This window comes from Lepidothrix coronata, unplaced genomic scaffold, assembly GCF_001604755.1.
Source record: "Lepidothrix coronata isolate B3197 unplaced genomic scaffold, Lepidothrix_coronata-1.0 Scaffold90, whole genome shotgun sequence".
Classification (NCBI taxonomy): Eukaryota; Metazoa; Chordata; class Aves; order Passeriformes; family Pipridae; genus Lepidothrix; species Lepidothrix coronata.
In genome coordinates, this window is record NW_016690270.1 from 1,388,065 (window position 1) to 1,414,314 (window position 26,250).

Below are 26,250 nucleotides of genomic sequence, written 5' to 3' on the forward strand. Positions count from 1 at the left end.
ACAGCATACTGGTAAACTTTGGAAAATAAGGGAGCTTTGTAAAAGCTTGGTAAAAGTCAACACAAAGCATTTCACAAAGCATTGAATTAGCAAATTCCAACCCACCCCAGCTTTAAGTTACCCAAATATTCAAAAAAAGGAAATTAGGAAGAAGGAAGAGGAAGAAAGAGAGAGAGAGAAAGAGAGAATTCTTGCTACCACCTTAGATCCAGCATAGATCCAGCTGCCAGAGATCCAGGAAGGGCCATGAACCATGCAGTGGCTGCATGCTGTTGGTTTAATTTGCTCTGGACTCCAGTGGAATGGGGCAGTGCAGTGTCTCCCCTTGGCAGAATTTGCCCTTTCCCCCAACCCCACCTAGGATAATTCCAAACTATTGATAACTTTTTAATAACTTTTTTTCAGTCCCTCACACCCCCTGCCCTTTCTTCTTTTGCATTTTCTTCCTTATTCATCTTGGATCTTGGCTGAGGCTTCCTGGGTTTCCATCCTTCCATGAACCTGCACTCGGTAAATGCAGGTGTACCACGGGTTTCCCCAGTTGCTCTTCACAAGAATTTTGACATATGAAAAGGCTCTGGGAGGCAGCACATCCTGTGAAGAGCAAAAATGGGAGCATTAAAAGCCACAGTGAAATCACCATGGAATCAGCAGCCTGGCAGCCCTCTTCCTGCTCAGGAGCAAGCTCCCAAAAGTGGGTGGGAGAAAAAGGGGACATCTGAGGCTTGCTGCTGGTGCCAGGGCTCCTGGGGAGGCTGGGGACAAGGGAAGGCACTTGGCATCATCCTCTGCATGCCAGCCTGGCTGGGGCTGCATCTCCCTTCCCTCTGCCCCTTGCTCTGTGCTGTCAGAGGGGCTGGGGAGGTGCTCCAGTGCAGCTGGTGTGTGACCCCACTGAGCTCCTGCCGTCCCCTCTGCCTGCCTTCCTCCTGGCAGGCTGAGAGCAGTGGCAGAGAAGGGGCATGCTGTGCTGGGAGGACACTGTCCCCCTTGTCAGCAGGTCACAGGGTGGAGCAACAGTGATGCCTGACAGCTTGTGCCACCACTCATCCCCATTTCTCCACGGCACGAGGTCATTGCTTGGGTGGAGTGGCTGCATGTGCATCTGGCAACTCAGCCCTCCAAGCCCCTCCAGGTCTCTGTCAAGTGGTCCATGACCCTCTGCCCAGGGAGGAAACCTTCCCACCCTTCCTGCCATGCACTTGCAGGTAAACCCTTTTTGCTCCCTGGCATCTGTCCCCCGTGCATGGAGTGTACCTTCAGAGGGAAAGTCTGCATGGGCTCTTTTTCCACGTTGTAGGTGAATGTCCCCAGGAGAGATTCCTCTTCTCCGTCTGCATCCACTCCCTCGGGGGCAAAGCATGAGGAGAGCAGCTCAGACCCATCCCAACAAAGAGGAAACCTACCTACCCAGCCTTTCCTGGGGCTCTACAGTAGTCTAGGACTGGTTAGGGTAGAGCTCAGGCTCGGTCAAGAACCCTTAGGTGCTTAGCCAGAACAAGTCTTAAGAAGGATGAACCTCTTGAGCCCTTGAAGTGTTGCACTTGGGCACTGCAGTGCTCAGGAGAGAGCCGGACACAAAGCTCAGAGGACACACAAAAGCAAGCAAGACCCTGTCCTGGCTTCCCCCCAGGCCCAGAACTCCACCAGGAGTGCCCAGCACTCCACCAGGAGTGCCCAGCAGACTTACAAAGGCAGCGATGTCTTTGGGGGCACTGATGACGGTCCCGCTTGGAGAGACGTCTTTGGTGATGTGCTGCACTGTGATGGCAGTAGGGTGGACTCGTGCTGGCAACTTGATGACCACCTGGCCCTGATGGCCACTGAAAGCCCAGCAGCTTCCTGGGGAAACATTTGGCTGCAACCAGAATGCGAGAGCAGTGAAGTGTGAGAGGTTGGGGCCAACACAACTGCCCACGTGGTTTGAAGTGTTGGGGCTGGCGTGTCTGTGGGCTCTATTTCAGCCTCAAAATAAGGCACGTGTGAGGAAATGGACAGAAGTAGAAGGCCTTCCCTGCCAGCCAAAGGGGGAATCAGCATGACAGGACAGAGAATACTGATTATGAAACCAGCCTAATCGGGGCCAAGCAGAAACACCTCTGCCCAGGGTCTCTGTGGGGCATCCCCCCTGTTCTCACCACCCATCTGTGAAAAGTGGCTCTTAGGGATGAGTGTGGAAACAGGGTGTCTTGGTTTATTGACAATGTGTCCCAGGAGGCAGGGCCTCTGATGGAATGAAACCCCTCCCCACAAATTATGAATTTTTTTTAAATTATGAGGCGTTCAAGTGGAGCATGAAAATGAATAAGAATTTTACTAAAGACAGAGAACAAAACAACAACCGAACAATAACAGAAAAGCTGGGGGTGCAGTCCCAGGAACCAAAGAGAGCAAGTTCCCATCCTGCCAGCAGCTTTATTCTCCTAAGTTCTCGCAGTGTTTTTCCAGTGGGACTCCTCCTCCCTCCCTGCTCCCCACCTTGTGGTGGGGGGAAGGTGGTGGTGCCCTGCACTTCTCCAAAACCACATGATGGTATGAAGAAATTTAGCTAAACCATAACACAAGGTCACCAGGAAGAAGGAAAGCCTTTCACCCAGCTGTGGCTGAGGACTGTGGGCAGCATGCAGGTACAGCTCAGTTCAGCTCCACTCCCCTCTGAAGGGGAACTGCTGCTTCCCAGCAAGCCCAGCCCTGCCTTCCAGCTTTGCTTTGAGGAACCTGATCTACACTGTGGCTTGAGCAGCCCCTGAGAACAGTCCCCAGCTTCACAGGAAGGAAGGAAACTGGCACTGATGATTTCTGCTGAGATACCTGCAGAATAGTATCAGGAGGGTTGGCAGTCCAGAAGAAGTATAAAATCCTGCAGACCCAACTCTCTCTGCAGTCGTAGGTCTGGGAAGTTCTCTGAGTGTCAATGGTGGCTCCTGTAAGGAAGGGAGAGCAGATGGCTGCAAGAGGTTACAGACTGAGAGGGCCTGGTGCTCAGACACCATTTCTGATGCCACTGTCCAGCTCCATGTCCTCATCTCCCCACCAGTGGAGGTGCCCAGCTGAATGGGGCAATGACAGCAGCCACATGCCTGCTGACTGCTTCTCCCACAGGCCTTAGAGTGCTGGGAGGCAGCAAAGAACAACCCAGTCATTCCCCTTCCAAGTGCAGCAGAGAGGAGGAGAGCCCCTACCCAGCACAGGAACATCTGTCATCCCTGTGCCATCAGCACAGGAATGTGGGGGGCCAACCCCAGAGTCACCCTTATGGAGGACAAGCACAGGACACGGACAAGCACAGGGCAAGGAGACCAGGCTGCTTGTGTCCCTACCAGAGCTCTTCAGGGCCCAGTCAGTCTTGACATAGGATTCCAAAGTCATCCTGGTCAATTCTTGGGAAAGCTGTGAGCAAACACGGAAAAGGACCACGTCAGTGGACAGTTCAGCACGGCCACCAGTGCCCACGGAGGCAGAGCTGGGTGTCAGACATGCAGGGCAAGCTGTGCCCCAGAGCTGTGAGACTGTGCTGATGTGAGCCACGAGGACTGAGCAACAGCACCCGTGGCCACAACAGCCTGAGCCCACCAACAACCCCAAGGAGTGCTGCCTTGGCAGTTCTGCCCAGCCAAGCCTCTTTCCCCAAAATGCAGGGTCACTTTCTTCCCACTACTGATCTCCACCCTCAGCTGACCGACCTCCTCCAGCAGAAGCTGCAACCTTTGGGTTTCAGTCAACGTGTCTGAATTCCTGCAGGAACAGAAAAGCAGATCTTGTCAGAGCAGCCCATCCCCTTGGTGAAGCACCTGAGGTCAGCGAGGAGACACTCGTGTGCTTTCCCTGCTGCTCCAGTGCTTCCCTCCATCCCACAGTTGAGCAAAAGGCAAAGGCAGGAGGGAAGTACTGGAGCCTTTTTTGTTTGGAAAATGAGCAAGGTCAGCTAACACATCTACACAGACCCAGTTCAGGAAACATCTCTTACCAGAAGGTCTTCAAGCCTGCTGGAAATACACTTGTCAGCTCCTGCAAGGGAAAACTATCCATTAGAACATCCACCGCCGGAGCCACAAGGCTTCCTGGGAAGATTTCCCTAGGAAGACACAGCACAATCTGCTGCTTCTTTGGGTCACACTGCGTGGAAGCAGAAGAGCCCGAGGTTTATCCAGCCACCATCAGCAACCCTCTCTTGCCGGAGGTGCCCATCCCACAAGAGTCACCAACCTGCATCAGTCCCTTTGTCAGCAGGGAGGTCCCGCAGAAAACTCCAGCTGCAATTCACACCACGAAGGAACTGTTACTGGACAGGATTGGCAGCGAACCCTGAGGGACCATTGTCTCCTCCCTGCTGCCCTGGGAGTCAGGCAGCAGGTTAGCTGAGGGTGTGGAAGGGGGGGTGCCTGTGACTGGGGTTATCAGCCCAGGCTTCAGCAGACATCACAGCTCGGTCTTCAGGTGTGCTCAGTGCCCCAGAGCTGCTCCCTGCTCCCCCTCACTGCAGCGAGCACCAGGCTGCATGGGCTAGGAGAGGTGCCCCCTCATCCATCCCCCTGCACAGCCCCTTCCCTCTGAGCATCCCCAGTTCAGCCTTGGAAATACCTCCACCCTTCTCTTGCAGCCTTGCAAGCCCTTCAGTCCAGGCCAGAGCAGTAGAGTGGCCATGAGACTACCTGGGAAGTCTTACTGGTGATGTGAATGTCAGTCCCAGTCAAGGACACACTCAGGAAGCACTTGGGCCACAGGAGTTTCCACACACAATGACCCCAAAGGAGAGCTGGCATCCAGCACAGCCAGGCCTTTGTTCTCAGCTGTTTGCTCATGAAAACTCACCAAGATACACTGAGAGCAACAAGGCATAGACTTTAAAGCTCTTCTTCTGCTGGACCATCTTTTGCCTGAAAGAGAGGGAGTCCTGGGGCTGTCAATGAGCCAAGTCTTGGGCAACCCCCTTCACAGCAGGGAAGCACAGGAGTCTTGCCTGGCTTTGCTCCCAGAGCTTTCCCAGACCTGCACAATGTCTTGCCAGAGCGGGGAAAGTCCCCTGCAGGCACCTGGCTCTGCCCCAAATGCCTGGCTGCGTGGCAGTTTGTCCTACACAGCCAAAGCTGGGGGCTCTGGCTCTGGCGTGCCAGTGACGCTGCCAAGGGGGTTTGCTCTTGGTGCTTCCTGAGAGTGGCTGCAGCACAACAGCACCCAAGATTCAGCGCCCAGGTGAGAGCCCCGGGCTGCTGGCTGAGGAACACCATCGGTTCTCCCCTCTGCTTGCACTGGCCCTCAGACATCCCCCTCCTGCCCCCTGGCCACAGCAGAAACATGCAGTACGTACGCCTTGAGGACGTATGGGCTCAGACGATTTCTCCCCAGGAAGACAAGGTCATCTGCCAGTTGACAAATCTGCCTCAGGAACATCCCTGGGCCAAAGAAACCATAGAAAAATTGTGCCTGTCTCTTAAGGTCTTGTCTGTAGGATGCTGAGCCAGACATGGGCACTGGGCCCTACACATCCCTCCATGGGGTGAAAAGTGCAGCATCCTGCACCTCTCCTGCCACTAGTGACACTGGGCTGGAGCTCTGGCACAGCACAGCTCTCCCAGTTCACCCCAGAGGATGTCACAGCAAGTGTCAGTGAGGAGCTTACTTGCAATTTCTTTGACCCTTTCCAGATGAAGGTTCACCAGAGCTGCAGTGAGTGGAGCATCTGCACAGCTTCCAGGAGAAGAGAAACAAGCTGGTAACAGCAGTCCCCTCCAGCAGCACAGCCCAATTCTCACCCTGTGTCTTCCTTCTCACTGGCCCCTGACCCAAACCTGCCCCTTGGCAGGCACCTCTCAGTGGCTGTTCAGAGAGGGAGCACAGGCTGCTCTCCCCACCATGGCACCCCCACCTCTTCCCTGGGTGCTGGTGGTCTCCAAACCCTTCCCTTCCCCACACAGAGTGAGCCAGGCTTTTGGCCTAGACCTATTCCCACAGAAGGAAGACTTTGCATGCCACAGGGCTGATCTGTCAGCTTCCCTGTGCTGCTCCAACCCCACTGACCTCGTTGTGCCACATCCATCCTACCGCCCCAACCCAACACCCCGGGCAGGAGCAGCCGACCTCGTACCTGCTTCTCAACTCCACAGTTACCTCTGCCACCTCGTCCTCACAGCCCAGGCAGCGTCTGGCAGACCCACGACGTCTCCTGGGGGGAGCCTTTCTCGCCATCTCCAGGCTCTGTGCTCAGCTCTGCGTCCTCGGCCCCTTCAGCGGGGTCTGCCCAGTGCAGCAGCCCCGGGGCAGCCGTGGGTTCTGTCCCTGTGCCACAGGGCTGTGCGGGCACACAGCTCTGACCTCACAGCAGTGGTGGCTCTGCTGCCACCACGGGGGTGCCCAGGGCGACAGCCACAGGGAGACTGTGGGTTCTGTCCCTCAGATGCAGTGCTGGTGGGACTGTCTTAGGGTTGGGCTGAGCCCACCATCTAACGAGCAAGTTCACAGAATCATAGAATCAGCTGGGTTGGAAGGGACCTCTGAGATCATCAAGTCCAACCCTTGATCCAACCCCGCTGTGGTTCCCAGCCCATGGCACTGATGCCACATCCAGTCTCTTTTTAAAAATCTCCAGGGACGGAGAATCCACCCCCTCCCTGGGCAGCCCATTCCAATGGCTGAGCACCCTCTCTGCAAAGGAATTCTTTCTAATATCCAACTTAAACCTCCCCTGGCACAGCTGAAGACTGAGCCCTCTTGTCTTGCTGTTCATTGCCTGGGAAAAGAGACCAACCCCCCCCGGCTCCCCTCTCCTGTCAGGGAGTTGCAGAGAGTCAGGAGGTCTCCCCTGAGCCTCCTCTTCTCCAGGCTGAGCCCCCCCAGCTCCCTCAGCCTCTCCTCATAGGACTTGTGCTCCAGTCCCTTCCCCAGCCTTGTTGCTCTTCTCTGGACCTGCTCCAGCACCTCCATGTCCTTCCTGAGCTGAGGGGCCAGAACTGGGCCCAGAACAGCACTCCAGGTGTGGCCTCACCAGTGCTGAGTAAAGTTATGTACAAAAAAGCAAATGATGCTCGCAGAGGGCCAGGAATCATAGAATGATAATGGAATCATGGAATGGTTTGGACTGGAAGGGCCACACATCTCAGAACTCTGGGGATTATTATGTCTCAGCCTCAGCACCACCAGCACTGCCAGGCCCACAAGTGGGCACAGGGAGGGAGGACGAGCCTTCCTGCTGCCCCTGAGGCCCTGTACTGGGGCCTGGTCACCTTATGGTAAAGGAACCACAAGCCCTGGAAGGTGTGAAGCACAGTTTCTTACAGCTTTGTGGGTAAAAGACAGATTTTTGGTGCCCAGTGAGTTAACTAGAGGTGATTCTGTGGTTGGAACAACCATATCTTTTCTATCAATTTCTGTTACCTATAAAAGGTTAATACCATTGCCTTTGCTGGACAGAAGTATTGAGCTTGTTTCCTCTGCCCAGTTGGTCCCATTGCACTCCCAAGTTTTGGGAAATTTATTATCTCCAGGACTTCCAACTCCTGCCAGAGTAGGTGTGATCATGGCCTCAAAATAATTACCAGAGAGAGAGGATACCCAGATAGTGCCATTGCATGTGTCTCATTGTCCCATTTCCTGCCCTAATAAAACATCCTCAACATCTCATTTCTTCTCCTTTTCCTCATCCTGCCTCAATCTCAGCTGCATTGAGAGGCTTTTCACTTCTGATTTACAGCCTGGGCAATACCACCCCACGCAGACCTGGCATCACATGTGAGATCCTGTTTGTTCTCCAAGAGAAGGAAACCACAAGGACACGGCCTCTGTTGCATCCCTTTCCCTTGCAGGTCACCACAACCTGCTCTAAAAGGGACTGTGCTGACAGAGGGTGAAGGACAGCCCCTGGTACCCTCCACACTGACTCACACTGGCTCTGGTCCCACACTGATGTACAGAGCAGCAGCAAGGGGAAAACTGGCAGAGAAGCCAGGTTTTGGACAAGACAACAAATCCTGGGATTTCTGAGCAGAAACCTACAGATAGACCACGTGGTGCTGCTGTAAGGGAAGCAAAAGGCCTGATTGGCAAGCAAGGGAGATGTGCAGGAAGGTGAGGTGGCAAGCAAGGAGTGCTCCTCACCCAGCTTCAGGCCTTCTAATAAACCCATGGTGAGCAAGTGAGAGGACCAGGCTTTGCCAAGCACAACCACAGTAGCTGGAACAGACCCACCTGGCATTTCTGCCTGCATATCCAACAAAATATGCTCATATATGCACCAGAGTCTGGCATAACTGAAGACAGGATGCAAAAACTTGGGTGGAAACCCAAGTCCTTTGTCTAGTGCTGATAAGGGCTGTCACTTCTCCTCCCACCTGTCTGCTCAGTAAATCCAGTCACTGCTTGGAAACCAGTCATGTGCCAATGTTGAGTTTTGTTATCAGAATAAAACTCTCTTGCTTATTGAAAAAAAAAATTTGCAAAGATAGGAACACAACCAGTGACATACAGAGATGGCAACTGGGGCCCCAAGGCAGTTCTGCAAATATCACTGCTGTGCCTCTTATGGATACACTTGATCCTCAGCCCCACTGTGGATCAGACTGGCTGAGGAGCAGCAGGCCCCGTGCCCTGGGGTGGACTTGCAAGCTGGAAAGCTCCTGGCTCAGGTACAAGGAAACAAAGGTGCCTCGGAAAAATATTTTGAAAGGTGGTTTCAAAGCCCCAAATTATGCAAGATAACCAAAGTACAGAAGAAAACAAAGCTAAAACAAACACATTTATCTTCTCTGCCCTACTGACTAGCAGCCAACTACTTCACTCTATCAGTATTACCATCAGGATAAGCCTGGTTTGGGCTATCCCTGAAGTGCAGGTGGACTGCATAGCAGTGACTCTCCCCTGGAAATGGGCCACCACCACTGTCAAAGTCTGAGGCTAAGGTCAGACCTAGCTGAACCTAGGCTTTGTAAGGAGTTTAGAAAGCGAGGAGATCCACTCTGAACCTCATTGCAAGGATCTTTCTTGCCCTCCCTTATCCTGCTTATGCAGCAGCTCTTTAGTGCTTCCCTTTCCTTTTCCCCTTCCTCAGCTTTGGGCAGCTGAAGAACATAGACTAAAATCCCAGAATGGTTTGAGTTGGAAGGGACCTTAAAGCCCATTTCATTTCATGGCAGGGACACCTTCCACTAGCCCAGGTTTCTCCAAACCCTGTCCAACCTGGCCTTGGACACTTCCAGGGATGGGGCAGCCACAGCTTCTCTGGCCAACCTGTGCCAGGGCCTCACAGGGAAGAATTTCTTCCTAATATCCAATCTAAATCTACCCTCTTTCAGCTAAAATCTATTCCCCCTTGTCCAGTCACTCCAGGCCCTTGTCCAAAGTCCCTCTCCAGCTCTCTTGTAGGCCTCCTTCTTCTAAATATTTTCTTGGTCATCTCAACTTTCTGCCTTTCAAACAAGTAGCTTATCTCAACAGGACAAGGATAGATAGCACTGTTTTAACCTCAAGTGAGCAAATATTTGAACTGTTTATTTAAAGATAAGAATTAAGAGGACTGGAAAAAATGACAGCTACATGGAAAGTGAAAATTTAATTTAGTGCTTAAACAACTTGAATCCTGATGCTGCAGCTGTAGCAGAGGGCTGACATGGATCATGATAAAAGCAAAAATCCTTCCACTAAGCTTTCAAATGACAACAGAACTCCATCTGAGGGAAGACAACATCTGTATAGGGAAACATAGTCATATGTCTATAGTGCACAACCTTTCTCTTAACAGCACAAAGAACTTGCTGGTACAAAAAATTACAAATTTTAAGTGCTATTTTAAAGTAATTTACAGTTCTACCAACAGGAGTGAGAAAATAGTCAAGAATTTGACTTGCAGAATGGGAGATGATTCATGACTTTCTCAACAGCCTTTACTATGGATGAAGCTTGCACCTCTCTATTTGGGAATGGCACACCCTGTTAGGATTGGGCTGGCTGGCTTGGTCAGCCTTGCAGTTTTTCAGTCAGAGAAGAGAAAAAACTGAGGAAGAACCAAGCAGATGAAGGCCAGCAGGTATCAGTCCCAGCTAACTTTCACCTGGGTGCAGAATGAAGCTTCTTTCTAAAAACAAACAAACAAACAAACAAAAAATAAATTGCACCTCTATCAGATATTGGCTTTTCTAGCAAATGTCTTTTTTTTCACCCTTTGCTTCACTAAAAAGCTCTTTTGCCCAGACCATTTTCCTCTCATGCAGAAGCAGGAAAGCACTGGGAATGTTGCACAGTTGCACAGGGAAGCTGTTGCCCACTCAGCTCTACAGCCAGGTTCAGTTGTCCTTGCCTTACACCCTAACAGGTCATAGGGGAGCCATGTCAGGAGAGAGCTGGGTCTGTTAAACGTGGAGAAGAGAAGGACTCACTGTGGTCTTCCAGTGCCTAAAGGGGGCTTATAAAAAGGCTGGAGAGGGACTTTAAATACAGGCAGATTTTGGCAGGACAAGGGGAAATGGTTTTAAACTGACATCGAGGGCAGGGTTAGATTAGATATTAAGAAAAAAATGCTTCCCTGTGAGGGTGGGGAGGCCCTGGCACAGGTTGCCCAGAGAAACTGTGGCTGCCCCATCCCTGGAAGTGTCCAAGGCCAGGTTGGACAGGGCTTGGAGCAACCTGGGCTAGTGGAAGGTGTCCCCCAATGGCAGGGGGTGGACCTGGGTGATCTGTAAGGTCCCCTCTAACCCACACCATTCTGGGGCTCCATGCCTCTATGATTTTTCCACAGTGCCCTTGGTCACGTGAGGTCACAGTGTGGGGTGGGGGGTGTTCTCCTGTGCCCTGGGTTTGTGTCCCCAAACTCCCTCGGTGGAACACTGAGGCAGTGTCCCCGTCCCCCAGCGAGGGGTCACTCCTGGCTCTGTGTGTGTGTGTGTGGCTGCAGGGCCATGTCACACGTCCACTACAAGTTCTCCTCCCTGCTGAGCTCGGACGTGGTCACCTTCCCCGGCCCCAGCATCGCCCTGGGCGAGCTCAAGCACCGCATCATGGCCTGCAAGAAGCTGAAGGAGGCCAACAGTGACCTGCAGATCCTCAATGCCCAGACCAATGAAGGTACCTGGGGATGGTGGGCACGTGTCTGGTCCCCCCACAGTCACCCTGGGGCCCATCCAGCCTGGGGTGTGCGTGACTCTGGGAGTGCAAGTGACTCCAGGGGTTGAGCAGGGTGGTAAACCCAAACATGGGATTCAGAGAATCATGGAATCAGCTGGGTTGGAAGGGACCTCCGAGATCATCAAGTCCAACCCTTGATCCAACCCTGCTGTGGTTCCCAGCCCATGGCACTGATGCCACATCCAGTCTCTTCTTAAAAACCTCCAGGGACGGAGAATCCACCACTTCCCTGGGCAGCCCCTTCCAATGGCTGAGCACCCTCTCTGGAAAGAAATTCTTCCTAATATCCAACCTAAACCTCCCCTGGCACAGCTTAAGACCATTCTCTCTTGTCTTACTGATTCCTGCCTGGGAGAAGAGACCAACCCCCACCTTGCACATTGATGTGCAACATCGAGTGATGATAAATTTTTTTGTTTTCCGGAATTTCTCAAGGTAAAATGATGATGAAATGTGGGAGGATATTTCAGCACGGAGAAGGCTGTGGGGACACATCAAAGCAGTGACCCAGTATCTCAAGAGGGCGTATTAAAAGCAGGGTTTTCCCATCTCAAGTTTTATAGGCTGCTCTGTCATGGCAAACACCTTTACTGCAATAGTTTTAACAGCTGGGATTGTTTCCAGATGAAGTGGTGTGTTACAATAATGGTTGATGTTTAGAACTGGTTTTTTCTTTGGATTCCATGGGATCTGGTGAGTTTGACATTCCTAAACTGATTGCCAGGAGGGGCAGAGGGAGAGGCACTTGTTAATACAGCCAGATAGTGACAGGACAAGGGGCAATGGTTTTCAACTCACAGAGGGCAGGGTTAGATGAGACATTGGGAAGGAATTCTTCCCTGGGAGGGTGGGGAGGCCCTGACACAGGTTGCCCAGAGAAGCTGTGGCTTCTCCATCCCTGGAAGTGTCCAAGGCCAGGTTGGATTTGAAGCAACCTGGGCTAGTGGAAGCTGTCCCTGCCCATGGCTGGGGGGAGGAACGAGATGATCTTTAAGATCCCTTTTGACCCAAAGCATTCTGTGATTCTGTGTTTCTATGACATTAAAGCAAACTGGGCAGATTTCTCTGAATCTGGCAGAGCAAGCTGAAAGCAGTGGAAATGAACAGCTGTGGTCTGTCAGTCCCGAGCACCAGCAGTGCAGGTGAATTGCTAAAGCCATTAAAGAGACAATGCAGAGGTTTCAGACTTCAGCCATGTGCCTGTTTGGTTGCAGATAAGCTAATCTGACTTCAGGGAGACTGCTGTGGCTCAGTTTTCTCCAAAGATCTGCTGGGTCTGTAGCCTAGCAGAAGCAAAAGCAACTCAAGCCAGATCAGGAAAGAACCTCCTGAATTAGCAACTGTCCTTTAGTGACCTTGGAGAGCATTTTGCTGTTGGCATTCAAACTATTTAAAAAAAAAAAAAAAAAGAGAGAAAGATTTTGTTACTTTGGTTTGATTATCAAACCTGAAGATTTCTTCAAAGGTTCTGTTTGTGTGTTGAGACAATCAAAGCACGATGTTGCATCTGAACTTTTGCTTTCAGATCCCTAAAGGGATCTTAATACCCATTCCCATGAATCTCCATTCTCATGGGGTTTTTTTCTTGTGTTTTTTTTTGAGAATACACCGATGCCAATGCCCTGATCCTGAAGAATTCCTCGGTGATCGTGAGGAGAGTCCCTGCAGGAGCTGGCACAGCTGCCAGCAGAGCAGAAGCTAAGTGAGTACCCATGAAGCACTGGATCCCTTGTGAGGGGTGTCGGTCTGTGAGCTTTTTTAATGGACAATTCAGACTGTACATGTTAAAGCTGCAGTTATTTTGTGTTGTTATGCAGTAGATTTTAATGTATCTGCCCCAAAGGCAGCAGATTTTTTGGCCTGCTGGGACATGGAGTTCAAACTCCAGCAATGCTGACTCTTAAGATGATTCCATTGGGTTTGTTCTTGGGGTTGATTTTGCTGAGAGCCAAGTCACAGATCCTGTTCCCTCTACATGGAGAGATTCTGTATTCTATGTGAATGCCTTTATTGCTTTTATAGTAAAGACAGCTATGCCTTGTAGGGTAAAGTTTGTTCCCCTTTCAGAAGGGTCTGATTATCAGTGTTTGACTCTTTCCTGCACTTGGGGAAGGGACAGACCTCCTGCAGGAGTCCCTGCAGGGTATGGCAGGTATTCTCACACCCATACCAGCTGTAGATAAAACACCAAGGGTTGCCAGCTGGTGACCTGTGCAAACAAGGATATTCATCCATAATTAATTCCTTTTAGTTTCCTAAAGACAGTGTTCATTTCAGGCAAGAGAAAAAGAACCGTACCCTAAACTGCACTGGCTTTTGTGTGAGTGCAATGAAGGAATAGTTAATCCTTTCCAATACTGAAATTCACAAAAACAATTTAGCATGTTACCAAATGTTACAGGTTATCTTTCTGTGTCTGTTTGTACCTGTTGGGGTTTAGGAATGATATTTTCCAATTCAGTACTCCCACTAACACCCCCTCCCCACTCCAACGGGAGGAACAAAAGGCAAAGATCACAGGTTGAGATAAGAACAATTTACAGGAAAGAGCAGCGAGATAAGAAAATGAACAGCAACAGCAACAATATTAATAGCAAAAGGTGTAAGAAAAGTAATGATTCACATAGGAAAAAAAACCAGATAATAGACAATACTGGACACCACGTTTGCTCAGCTGGATGGAACCCCTTCTCCCTGGAATAGAGTCCCTTCTCCCTGCCCTGGCAATGACCTGAGGGGGGACAGAATAACCTCTGGGCCCTGGCCACAGCCCCTCCTGGTTTCTTCAAAAAACAAACCCTGTCCTGGCCAAAACCAGGACAGCACCCTGAGCTGATCCCTGTGTTCCAAGTTTTAATTCTGGACAGAGAATCAGAGGTACTGGTTAGAATTACAGATATTCAAATGCAATCCTGACTACAGGACTATTGCTGTCCTTTCTGTGTTCCTTCACACCAGTTCTGGTTCAGCTCCATCAGCACCATCCTTCTGAAAGAGGTGCCCCTGCCCACAGTGAGGAGATATTATCAGCTGACAACTTTGCCATGTCTTTCTGGTGTTGATTCTCAATAAATAAAGTACCCTGAGGAGTTACAGTGTGTCCCAAAGAAACAGGACAGCAGCATCCTGGTCCCCACGAAGCATATCCAAGCAAAACCCCCTGAATTTATGTGTGGCCCTGCCCTGTCATTGCTTCAGTGCTTTCAGGCACTGCCCAGTGACTCTTGGCGCCTCAGGGTTGTGCTCACAAACATGGTTTTGGTTTTAGGGTCTGGTTTCACTGCTTTGTGCTGGGTGTGAGTGCTTTACTTTAAGTTCTGATCACCTTTATTTCTTCTTCTAGATGTCAAAAAAATCCAGCGAAGGGAACACCAAAAGCAGTATGTAAACCCACAACCTTTTTCTACACTTAATTCTAAACAATTAATACAAACCCTTGTACTAATTTTCCAAGCGTTGATGTATTTTCCAGTCAAATTTAGTATATGTTGTAAATGCAGCTGATTTGACTCAGCAGGGTTTTTTTCAGTAAAACCTGAGCCAAGCCACCATTTGCACAGTTCCCCAAGAGCACTGCAGCCCAGTCCTAACCAGACCTGGGGACTGCATTCCTGCCAGATGTTCCAGTTGGCATCAGGGAGGGATTTTGGTCTATTCTAGTAGTGGTTTTGGGGGGCTTGGATGTGTTTTGTAAACCATTTCGATTCAAACAAATTACTCAAGTGTCTATAACTTCTTGTTTTAAATGTTAATGGAAACTGTTTCATAGATGTCAGTCTGGGTCATGTATGGCTGCAATGGATTAAAAATAGAGGGCCATCTATTCATCATCAGGAAAAAACTGTCTTTGGTCTGATAGCAAGGAGAATAATACTGAATTCTCACACTTCTCAGACCAATGTGGGTAATGTGGCCTGTGGTCTAATAAAAGACATGAAACCAGTCTCCTCTGGTTTTGTAGGCTGCTCTCTCATGGCAAACACCTTTACTGCAATAGTTTGAGCAGCTGGGGTTTTTTCCAGACGAAGTGGTGCGTTACAGTAATGGTTGATGCTCAGAGCTGGTGTTTTCCTTTGGATTCTGTGGGATCTGGTGAGTTTGGCACCTCTGAACTGATTGCCAGGAGGGCAGAGGTCACGTTTCAGGGCTGCTATGCCTGTGCCTGATCCTGACAAACAGCTCCACTGTGCTCAGAAAGGCTTCTCCACCCGCATTTATAGGTGATGAGGCATTAATTGCACTGAGAATAAGTTTCCTGTAGTGATGTTTCCTTATCAAATAGACTTCAGTGGTCTTTATATCCTTTTTAGCTGAAAATTGACATCTTTCTTACCCTTCGACTTCTGCACAGTTGTGAGCATTTGACAAGGGTCCCTCTCTGAGATGTTCTGAGCAATAAGTTGATCTCAGGCAGGTTTGCTTCTTTCAGCTTCTTTTCAGAGGCTTTCCTAACCTGTCAGGAGGCTGGACTTTGTTTTGAAGAAACACCTGTGGCACTAGGATGGAAAGGCCTTTTTCAGTGGCAGAGGCTGTAGTGCAGACTTTCAGACCACTGTGGGGGTTAACTATTGCCATGTTTTGGTTGTAGAACTTGAATATGTGTTTAATTTTTTTGAACAGATTGCTGACCCTTCTGTACCTCTTCCTCTGGCCCAGCTCGTTGAGGTAGAGATATTATTCTCAAATACTAAAAGAAAAAATATCTTTGCTTCATAATTTTAAATCTTACACTGTGTTCTATAGCTGGATAACTGTTGTAATGAGAACAAAACTTTATTTTTAGCAATTTTAAGTATTTATTTTAAGTATTTTAAGTTTAAAATGTATGTATGTTTGAGTGCTATCCTGGGAGAAGTTCCCAGTTTGGGAAGATAGAAGGGGAGCACCTTGTCAGCCCCAACATAATGCTGCAGTATCACTCACCTTCAAGACACAAAGAAGAAGCACTTCAGCAGCTGTTTACTATTTCATTTCATTACTTTTGTGCTGAAAACTAACACAGCAGCAAGTCCTTTCTTCTGATAATAAAGGCTGGAATTCATTTCCTAAAAAAAGAAATCTCTTCCCACTGGTAATGTCTTCCCTCCTCCACTGCAGAAATCACACTATGTACATTGGCCAGAAGGAAAAAATAAAAATCAGTTTGGAAGGCAGCCACCCAAAGAAATTGGTCTTCACTAGTGCTGTCCTTAAAGGTGTTTTTGGCTCTGTAAACTCATGTGAAGTTTTACTCTGGTGATGGTTTGCAGACTGGCTCAGCACGGGGGCAACGTGCTCTGAAACATTTTCTGTTCTATTATTACTCTGCACCAAATGCCATATTTGAATTTTGGTCTATTCTAGTAGTAGTTTTGGGGGGCTTGGATGTGTTTTGTAAACCATTTCGATTCAAACAAATTACTCAAGTGTCTATAACTTTTTTTAAATGTTAATGGAAGTTGTTTCATAGATGTCAGTCTGGGTTATGTTATTTGGAGAAAACACTGTCCATGAAACAACCACAAAATAAACTGTTGGCCCTTCTTGGTTTGTTCTGTGAATAAAAGCAAAGCCCTGAGTGGTTGGGTGCTTGAAGGTCCAAACCACTCATTCACTCCCTTAGGCCCTGCTTGTATCTGGACTAGTGTGTAATAACTTAGAAAAAACTTAGAAAAAAAATCAGCTGGCTTCAATAATTTGAAGACCTGGTTGTGCAGAGGGTTCCTATCACAAGGTGGATGTGAAAAAGACCATCTTGACTGCAAAAAATTGCAAATTGTGCTTTCTGCAGTTAAATGACTGAATAGGAAGAAGCTGGGGGCTGTGCAGTTGGACTGCCTGCAGCACACCATGGTCAGGCTGCTGAAAAGAATCTCGGGTTTGCTGAGCAACTATGAAAAGCTTGTTTCCTTTTAGTGCTTCTGTGTCTGAAGCTGAATTTCAGCAAGCAAAACCAGCTGCCCTGCCTCTGCAATGGGGTGTCCTCTTAATGCTGCAAAATGTAAACAGTGCTGCTTGCACCCATCTTCCCCAATTACAAGTGCAGCAGAGACCTTCTTCCAATAGTCTGGAGCTTAAAAATCAGTTTTAAAAATACTGGATTGTACAACTTTTTCAACACACACCTTCAGTCCCCTTGGAAGCAAATTGGGCTGGTTACCCAAGACTTGCTGCCAGGTACAAACAGGGCCCGAGGCTCTCAGTGCCCCAGGCTGCTCTTTCCAAGTGGGTTCCCAGGCTTAGAAACATCGTGGAATGGTGCAAGGACTCCCCAGAAGACCCTCAGGACAGCTCTGTTTTGTATAAGCAGCTGTTTTGATCCAACCACAGCCGGCACTGGGCTGCTCTTCCCAGGGCTGGTGTGAGTGGGGTCATCTCTGGCTGTGGGGGCTCAAACTTGTTCCTAAGGAGTGTGTCCAACCCTTCCCTGCTGTGCAGAGCCCCAGCCTGGCTGAGACCAACGCTCCTGAAGAGGAAAAGATCAAAGTCATGATGATGCAGTCCTGCTCTTACTACGACCCCAGCAAGTAAGTGTGGATCGTGGCAAATCTGGTCGTCGAAGGCGACGGAAGAATCGCAGAGAGGTTTTGAAAAGGGAGACACGTGCAAGACTTTTCATTTTTCTTTGCCCCCAAAACCTGCAGTTACCTGAAGGTACCCTTGGGACCACTGCCACCACCCAATACTTGCTTCAAATGCGGACAACAGGGTCACTGTAAGAAGAAGTGCCCAAACACAGGGGTAAGACTGGGGAGAAATTCTGGGCTTAATGCAGATTTTATAATTTTTTTACCTTGGCAATTATGCAACAAACACATGAAGGGTCGTTTCTCTTGTGTGGAGGTCAGTAATGCTGAGATGATCCCAGCTTGGGGGCAAGAAACTGCAATGCTTTATTGGACTTAAAAGTTCATATTGAAAGGGTTTAGGGTCTACATATTCAGCAGAGGGTTGTAACTATTACAATTGTTACAAATAGGGGTTTTCAGGGGATGACGTAAGGGGAAAACCCAGGTTAATAAATCTGGGGGTTTACACATACATCATAGGGGAAAACCCATTTTTATCTTGGGGGAATCACAGGGGAAAAAAGGTATTTGGGTTTACAGAATGCAAGGATTAAGGGAACACAAAGGGAGAGAGAAAGCACAAAAGGTCTTCTGCACAGGTTTGGTGAGATCAGGGTGCTGACTCTGGCTTGGGCAGGGCATGTGATAACATCATGCAAAGAGTCTCCTCACATTCTGCTGGAGAAGGCAGGAAAAACCCACAGGGATGAGGTCAATGAAGAGGGGTTTTCCCAGCTTCTGTAGCCCATGGCTTTTTGCAAAGGTCACTCAAATCTCTCTCTGCAGATATTATATTTTGGGATCCAACACTCTTGGGGTGAAATACAAAGGTTATGTGCCAATGTTGTAACACGCTTCAAAATTCAAGGGACACCTGAAGTTATCAATGCAAAATTTCCTTTTTCTTAGGTCATAGGCATTAAATATGCCTGTAGATCTCTCCCTGTGAGAGACACATATTTTTATATATTGAAATATATATATATTTATAAATATTCTGAAAATTTTGATGGTTTAAACTCTTTTCAATGACAATTCATGGTATTTGGTATTCTGTTTAAAAACACAATGTTTCTGTTGACCCCACCTATTGAATATTTGTGTGTTTCCATTGCACAAGGCTCTGGCTGAGCATTCATACCCTTTAATGTTTAAATGTGAGTGCCTGGGGGATGAATTCAGCCTCAGCTGCAGATGGGGAATAGAAGTTTTCCCCAGTGACTGATTCAGAGCCCTGGAGGAGGGGTGGGTTTGTGTCCCTTCTCTGAGCCAAGGGGTATTTCACCTGAAATTAAGTCCAAGGGGTATTTCACCTGAAATTAAGTCCAAAGATGTCAACTGAGTTCAAAACACTGCTTCAGCCTCTGGAACATCCTGGCAAATTCATTCTATATCCATGATTATTCCCATATTGACTCTGGGAAATAAGTATTTTGATGGAGCAGCCCCTATGTTAGGTAGAAGGAGAGGATTAAAGGTTTTGCCACTTCAAAGAATCATTGAGACATCATTCTAAGTGTGGGTTTTTTGGATCAGCTACGTCTGCATTTCTTTTCTCAGCAGAACAAAAACGTCGAGGGTGTTCCCAGGATTAAAAGGAGCTCAGGGATTCCAGCGAGTTTCATGGTGGAGGTGAAGGACCCCAATGCAAAGGGAATAATGATAACCTCCAAGGGAAAGTATGCCATACCCATTATTAATGTGTAAGTATGGAATTCATTGGGCTGATCCGGAAGGGAACAAGGGGAAACCACGTGGAAACATCTGAGTGCCAATGTCACCACAGTGGCAGCAAAAAGGAGGGAGAAGGACTTTTTATAGGGGCAGATAGGGACAGAACAAGGACAGTGGTTTTAAACCAACAGAGGGCAGGGTTAGGTGGGATATTGGGAAGGAATTCTTCCCTGGCAGGGTGCTGAAGCCCTGGCACAGGTTGCCCAGAGAAGCTGTGGCTGCCCCATCCCTGGAAGTGTCCAAGGCCAGGTTGGATGGGGCTTGGAGCAACCTGGGCTGGTGGAAGGTGTCCCTGCCCATGGCAGGGGGAACTAAATGGTCTCCAAGGTCCCTTCCAACACAAAACATTCTATGAATCTCTGATCTGTCATTATGTGTGTGCTAATGCATTTTAAGCCCTTCTGTTTGTCTGTCTCGAATCTCCTTTGGTAGAAGCTTTAACACAAACTTCTTCTATTTATAAAATGTATTTACCCAGAGACCAGCTTTATCATGAGTCTGTAATTTACCCTTTAGCAAAGGGAAGGTGGAATTCATTTCATCTCATTTCTAGCTGTCAAAAAGTTACTTTTCCACTCTGAGCTCATTTTTTAGTTGATGCAACGATGGGAGAGTTTTGCAGAAGGGAAATTGTTTCGCCCTCCCCCTTCTCGTATTAAAGCTACAAAAAAGCAGATTAAACTAAATGCCTGCAGTTTAGGGGGTTAAAGTGGACTGAGAAGAATTCCATCTTTTATTTTCCCTTGATAAAACCCAAAGCATGGAAAAGTTTTCCTTTATACACCTTTAACTTTTGGCTTTTTCCTTCCCCTCTCCCCACCCCCCTTCAGGGAAGCTTATGCCAGAGAAAAGAAGGAAAAGCCTCCCCTTTTACAAGAGGAGCCAACTTCTTCCTCCTCCTCCTCCTCCCCAGCTCCCATTCCAGATAAGCTGTTATGTGTCATTTGTAGAGAGATAATGACTGATGCAGCTGTAATTCCCTGCTGTGGAAGAAGTTACTGTGATAATTGTAAGTGTTAACCCCACATTTGTAAATTCAGAACATCACACCTGATCTTCTGAGAGCGGAAACTGGATGGGACAAAATGACTGTGTTACCAGTTCTAATTAATACCTCAGTCTACCCTGAATAGGAAAGGACTTGTCTCATGCAAAGAGATAAAAAAAAAAGCAAAGAAAAAAACCAGGAAGCATTTTTCCCTTTGCTGTGATTTAGGTGTGGTGTTCCCCAATTTAGTGTTCCCACTGAAACTCTCCAAACTTGCTCACTCCCCATCCTCATCCCTCTCCCCCTGCAGCAGGATGGAGAGGAGAACTGGAGGCACAAAAGGTAAAGATCACGGACTGAGACAAGAACAATTTACTAGGAACAGCAATGAACTAAGAAACAAACAGTAGCAGCAACAATATTAAATAGCAGAGTGTACAAAGTAGGCAAATGATCCCCATGCAGAGCCTGGTGCTACCCTGACCACTCTCTGTGCCACTGCCCTGACTGGAAGGGTCTCCCCCCCATCTCTTTGTTGGCTAAAATCAAAGAAAAATTCTCTGGACAATTTTAGTATAGAAAGGTAGAGAGCTGGTCTTTAATTGAAGCGCCTTAAGGTGCATAAAATACATTTTTGCACAAGCACACAAGGATAGCTTCTACAGTTCTGTGACACTAATTATCATATCCAATGGGATTCACCCATCCATAAAATTGTTCATCCTCCAGGACCTTCCTCAGGCACTCCCTCAGGCCCACCTCCCTGAATTGGGTGGGTGGTCTTCTACCTTCCTCTATCTTCCTCTACCTTCCTCTACCTTCCTCTACCTTCCTCTGTCTTCCTCCATCTTCCTCTTCCTCACGATGTTCTGTCCTGCTTAGAACAATTTTGAGGATTCTGGGCCTTCTGAATAGCTTTGACTAAAGTTATATCAACGAATGCACTGGTTATATCTTGTCCTTGTACACTCTCTACAGACTGGATGTCCTTTAGCTTGCTAAAGATCTCTGTTTACTGAAATCCTTGACTAGAAACGTAAGCAGTATTTTGGAATTTGGTACAAAAGTATTTAGTTAAAAGCTCTGTCCTAAATTTACTAAAAAGTGCTAAAAGCTACATTAAAATCTATATACTTGTGGATCTTAAGGCAGCACCTTGTGCACGGTGTGAGGTGGCACAGATTAACCCCAGGGCCCTGGCCATGCCCCTCCTGGATGTTATCCAGCCCTCATTCTAAACCACCTGGGTCATGTTGTTTCCGTGGTCAGTGGCCAGCCCTCCAAGGTGCCTGTGGAGTTCATTCAGCCCATGGCTGTGGGTTCTATCCATCCCAGATGTCTGCCAGGGCAGGAGGGCGGGCTGATGGTTCTAAAGTGCATCAGGAGCCCATGGCTGGTGTATCTGGAGCAGTCCCTGCTCTTTGTCCATGGGAGTGGACACAGGGGCAGTGTCGTTCAGCAGCCAACATCACACAGTCCAACATTACAGACTGTTCTCTCCCAGAAATCAAGTCCCACTGAGGGTCACGTCGTGTCTCCCTGTCCCTCTGCACTGTCCACCAAGTGGACCCAGGTCCTTGAGCAAAAACAATCCCACAGATGGGTTTGCCCGTGGTCGAGGCAGGACTGACCCAAACTGTCACTGTGAGACAGGAGAGTGGAGGCACAGCCTCGACATCTTCAGATGCCACCACAGTTAAATGTCAGAACTGCAGGGTTATTTGTGGCATATTAGAAACTGCTTCCATTGCTGAACATTTAGAGCCTCATGTTCCCAGTTCAACACCATATTGACCCATTTTCAAGTCCATATTCACCCCTTAATCTTGTACATGTTTTTACAATTGGTGAGAACCCCCAAAATTTCTTTTGTTTGGCTAAAACCTGGTTTGATTGCTCTAATTATACACAGGTATTAGAACAGCATTGCTGGAATCAGAGGGACACACCTCCCCAACATGCCACCAGACAGGTGTTTCTGCTGATTCTTTAAATGCCAACCAGCTCCTAGGCCAGGTAACAAAGACTTTTATTTAAACTCTTTGTAAGAAAACCCATTTGTAAAAAGCAGAAAGGGAAATAAATATTAATTTACATCTCCTTCAGCAGGGCTAAACTGAATAAGGCTTAATTTGTATCTCAAACACATTTTCTGGCATTACAGAAGCAAACAGCTTTTTAGACATGGTCTGGCAAACCCAGACCACACTTTTGTTGAACGTGGTCCCCTCACTTCCCAGTCTGGTTTAAAGTTAACACTTTAAATACAGGTGCTCTGGGTTACCACTCACTGCTCACAGTGTTTTGTGGGATGTGTTCCTACATCTGCCATCGAATTACTTTTGGGCTGACAGCAGTTACAGCAGCACACAAGCAATTCTCCTCTGGGGAGGCTTTTGTTCATGAGTCTACCGAAGATTCATGGCACCTGTTTGTAAATGTTCTTCTGCCTCTAGGCTGGGAATGACTTCCAAAGTGCCAAACCGACCTGGGAACTGTAAGTATTCCACAGAAACGCAATATTTTGAACTTGTGAATGATAATGAAATAAGTATGCACAGGTAGTTGTGGGGAATAAAAGTGGTAATTAATTTTTAAATGGCTTAATTTGGGTGGGCTTTCACAAAGGGGATCTGTGCTTACAGTCAGATTATTTAAAATAAAACTCCAGCATGTGACTGAAAAGAGGACTCTGAGCTCTTTTTGGGGAAACCATAAGTACATATAAAAAATAAATATAGTTAAAGGATGAGGTGGAAAGCTGCCCTTTCGATTCCTGACTAAAGAAGGCTGAAGAAATTAATTTCCCAATAGAAATCAGTCTCCAACATTCTTTCTTTAACGACTTAATTGATTCTGATTGAGCAAATTACTGGAAAAGTCAAGGCTGTTATTTTATGCCCATTTTGAACACCTTCAATTTAGTCATCTCAAAGAGCCAGGCTGCTTTCTCAGCTGGAGAGGGAGGAGTCTGTTTTATTTACTTAGTCCTTCCTTTTGGTATATTTGCTAGAAATGGACTGTAAGGGTGCACTGTGTTTGTAAAATCTTATAGAGAAATTAAAACAAAACCCAGAATCCATCCCACAGACGGTCTAAAAATCTCAGATTCAGTAAGCAAGAAAATAGCACCTGAGGGACAAGAACAGGCCAAATCCATCATCCTGAGCCAACAGCACAGGGACCTCTGTGGGAGAATCAAAAGGAGTTTGAGAGCAGATAAGTTAATATCTGCTCAGGCTGTGGAGTGTGAGGTGCTGGGTGAATCCAGGAGGGCAGAGGAGCCCTGGGCACAGGGGAGTCTCTCTGGAGCACGGGCAGCCTCCCCCACAGTCACAAAGCTGAGTGTGAAAAGAGAGAAGCCTGAGGGAACTGCCAGGGGGAGGATGTGGCAGGCAGGGATGAGGATCTGGAAATGAGGGGAGTCTCGAGGGAACAGGCAGCTGGAGAAAAATGAGAAAGTTGAGAACACGAAACTCTTGCCACTGTGATACCCCTCCATTCACCTTCCTCTTTAAAATCAGGGCAGAGAGTAACAAACAGGGACACACTTGTTGGGGTTTCTTTAGAAAAGAAAACCTGATGTTTCTTATCTCCCAAAATCACTTGGGCAGGAGGCTGTATTACAGGTGTCTGTGGGTGGTGCTGTCAGAGTCTCTCCCGGAGTCATGGCACTGAGTCACCTTCCCAGAGGCCGAGTTTAGAAGCTTTCAGAAATGACTTTTCTCCAGTGTGGTCACTGGCCTTGGTTAGAGCAGAGGGCAGTGCCAGAGGTTTCTCAGACATCTGGCCAACAGAACAACCCTCTGTGTCAGCTGCAGTGCCAGCACTTGTCATCCTGTACAAACTGACAGATGAGGAGTGAATTCAGGCTGAGGTGGCATTTTAAAACGGAGCTCTGCTCTTCAGGCTGAACCGTGCTTTCTCCGTGGCTGGTACTACACTACAGCCATTCAGACTTGCTCTTTTTGCTTCTTCCTGCAACAAAAACGATTCCAGCTGCATGTAAGTGCAGAGGAGTGCCAGCTGTGTGCATTCTGTACCAGCAGAGGCCAGTGTCACCCCCTTAAATCCACCCATGGCTCTGGCAGTTCAAGTGACACAAGAGAGTGGAGATAACCTGACCTTTCCTGGGTGGGTTTGCACTCCCAGAGCAGCAGCTGTTCTACCTCATCAGCAGAAACTTTTACACTACCAAGTTCTTCCAGGGGCAGCAGTCAATGATGCCATCGTTGGCAGCAAGCTGAAACAAGCTTTGACATAACCACGTGAGGAGGGGAAAGAAATAAAAACCCAAACCAAATTTGGGTGGAAAACAACAGAGAGGAGTGACTGTTTCAAATTAAGTTCCTTTTTTTTTTGTTTTGCTCTGTTTTGTTTTGTTTCACCCCCACACAGAAAACTCCACTCACGGCCAAGGTCTCCGGGTGTGAGAGGTGAGCCTGTGAAAGCAGATTCTGTGATTTTCAAACGCAGAACAAGAAATGGTAAGAGGAAGAGGAAAGCAAAAGTGACTGTACAAAGACAATTCAACCAAACCAGCTCGAGCTTCCCAAGACAAAGTGGACACCGACATGGAAAACGTCCTCGAACGGAACCTCCCGTGAAGGAGGTGAAGAAGGAGTAGCCATTAAGAACCTTATGTTCTTAATTCATCTTCCTACTATCCCTTGTAAAGCATTTCTGAACAATAAACAATATAGGCCAGAAAAAACCCTGATTTAGTGTGGTTTTATTTACATGTGCTGTATATCACAAGCCAGGGCAGGTCACTGGACATTAACTTGGTTGGCCACTACCTCAGGTGGCTGCCTTTGACATGGGTTTTCTTTCTCATTCTGTGTGCATCAAACAGCCCAAGAAAATAAGAACAAATCTTGAAAGGTAAAAGTAAAAAGAGGCAATAGTTGTAAAAGAAATAAACCCCAGGAGATGTGTCACAGGTGAGTTGCAGGAGTCTCTCATATTGGCATGTCTGATGAAAGAGCAAATGGTGTCTGGGCTGGGTTTGGCTGGGGCAGAGTTAATGTCCTTCCCAGGGGCTGGCATGGGGCTGTGTTTCGGATTTGTGCTGAACACAGGGATGATAATGGAGATGTTTTTGTTATTGCTGAGCAGTGATCACAGAGAGCCAAGGCCTTTTCTGCCTTTCATACTGGCGAGGGGGCTGGGGGTGCACGGGAGGTTGGGAGGAGACAGAGCCAGGACAGATGGCCCAAAAGGACCAAAGGGATATTCCAGCCCACAGGACATCATGCTCAGTGTATTAAGTGGGGGGAAGAAGAACTCGGGGGGTATGTTTGGAGTGATGGTGTTTGTCTTCCCAAGCCACCATCGCACGTGACGGGGCCCTGCTCTCCTGGAGGTGGCTGAGCACCTGCCTGCCCATGGGGAGCAGGGAGTGGATTCCTGGGTTTGCTTTGCTTCCATGTGCTGCCTTTGCTTTCCATGTTAAATTGTCTTTATCTCAACCCATCAGTTTTCCAGCTTTTACCCTTCCGACTCCCTCCCTGGTCCCTGGGGGAGCGAGTGGCTGTGAGGGGCTTGGGTGCTGCTGGGGCTCAACCAGTTTTTCATTGGCTGAAAAACTCAGGATGCAGGAAGTACGTTCCCTCTCCCTGTTTTCAGGTTTCTCAGTCCTTGAAAGGAGACTTGCAAGCCCTCTATGGTTTATTTCCCCCTCCAACTCCAAAGCAAGCTCTTCATCCTTTCATCCCAACATTGCTGCCATACAGCTTTGAAAATGGAAGGATTAAGGGTGAACAGAGTATTTTTTAGGAGGGAGGTTGTGAGTGGGGTGTTGAATGGATGAGCTGCTTTTTTCTTCTCTAGCAGTTTTAGGGGACATTGGCAGGAGAAATCATTTCACTG

General features: G+C 48.1%; 2 protein-coding genes across 4 annotated transcripts; one reads left to right on the plus strand and one right to left on the minus strand.

Moving 5' to 3' along the window:
• Positions 1-386: 386 nt before the first annotated feature.
• On the minus strand, positions 387-6,309 carry LOC108500431 (sperm-associated antigen 4 protein-like). Of its 2 annotated transcripts, none has more exons than XM_017821341.1 (12): positions 6,086-6,309; positions 5,621-5,688; positions 5,309-5,393; positions 4,813-4,877; positions 4,207-4,253; positions 3,968-4,008; positions 3,684-3,735; positions 3,321-3,390; positions 2,812-2,924; positions 1,691-1,858; positions 1,258-1,347; positions 387-594 (listed from the first exon to the last, which is right to left on the minus strand). In XM_017821341.1, exons 1-12 carry the CDS (start codon positions 6,184-6,186, stop codon positions 448-450), a joined length of 1,047 nt encoding a protein of 348 aa, XP_017676830.1. In that variant the 5' UTR covers positions 6,187-6,309; the 3' UTR covers positions 387-447. The 2 variants fall into 2 exon arrangements, with proteins under 2 accessions (XP_017676830.1, XP_017676831.1); XM_017821342.1 differs by having other exon boundaries at positions 482-594; positions 1,691-1,842.
• Positions 6,310-10,760: 4,451 nt separating this feature from the next.
• Positions 10,761-25,081, plus strand: LOC108500429 (E3 ubiquitin-protein ligase RBBP6-like). 2 transcript variants are annotated; one of them, XM_017821338.1, is made up of 11 exons: positions 10,761-11,049; positions 12,712-12,811; positions 14,453-14,489; positions 15,730-15,774; positions 17,527-17,615; positions 17,733-17,829; positions 19,218-19,360; positions 20,222-20,400; positions 22,292-22,395; positions 22,836-22,876; positions 24,778-25,081. In XM_017821338.1, exons 1-11 carry the CDS (start codon positions 10,884-10,886, stop codon positions 25,004-25,006), a joined length of 1,230 nt encoding a protein of 409 aa, XP_017676827.1. In that variant the 5' UTR covers positions 10,761-10,883; the 3' UTR covers positions 25,007-25,081. The 2 variants fall into 2 exon arrangements, with proteins under 2 accessions (XP_017676827.1, XP_017676828.1); XM_017821339.1 differs by having other exon boundaries at positions 19,221-19,360.
• Positions 25,082-26,250: the final 1,169 nt, after the last annotated feature.

What these genes read in the sequence shown, in the direction of transcription:
- LOC108500431 (XM_017821341.1), bottom strand. Translation starts at nt 6,186, where the DNA reads ATGGCGAGAAAGGCTCCCCCCAGGAGACGTCGTGGGTCTGCCAGACGC. An exon ending in AAGGGTCAAAGAAATTGCAA is followed by an intron (nt 5,394 to 5,620) that starts GTAAGCTCCTCA and finishes TCTTTGGCCCAG; the next exon opens with GGATGTTCCTGAGGCAGATT. An exon ending in TGCAGACTTTCCCTCTGAAG is followed by an intron (nt 595 to 1,257) that starts GTACACTCCATG and finishes TGCTCTTCACAG; the next exon opens with GATGTGCTGCCTCCCAGAGC.
- LOC108500429 (XM_017821338.1), top strand. Translation starts at nt 10,884, where the DNA reads ATGTCACACGTCCACTACAAGTTCTCCTCCCTGCTGAGCTCGGACGTG. An exon ending in CTCTGGCCCAGCTCGTTGAG is followed by an intron (nt 15,775 to 17,526) that starts GTAGAGATATTA and finishes CCTGCTGTGCAG; the next exon opens with AGCCCCAGCCTGGCTGAGAC. An exon ending in AGAAGTGCCCAAACACAGGG is followed by an intron (nt 17,830 to 19,217) that starts GTAAGACTGGGG and finishes TTCTTTTCTCAG; the next exon opens with CAGAACAAAAACGTCGAGGG.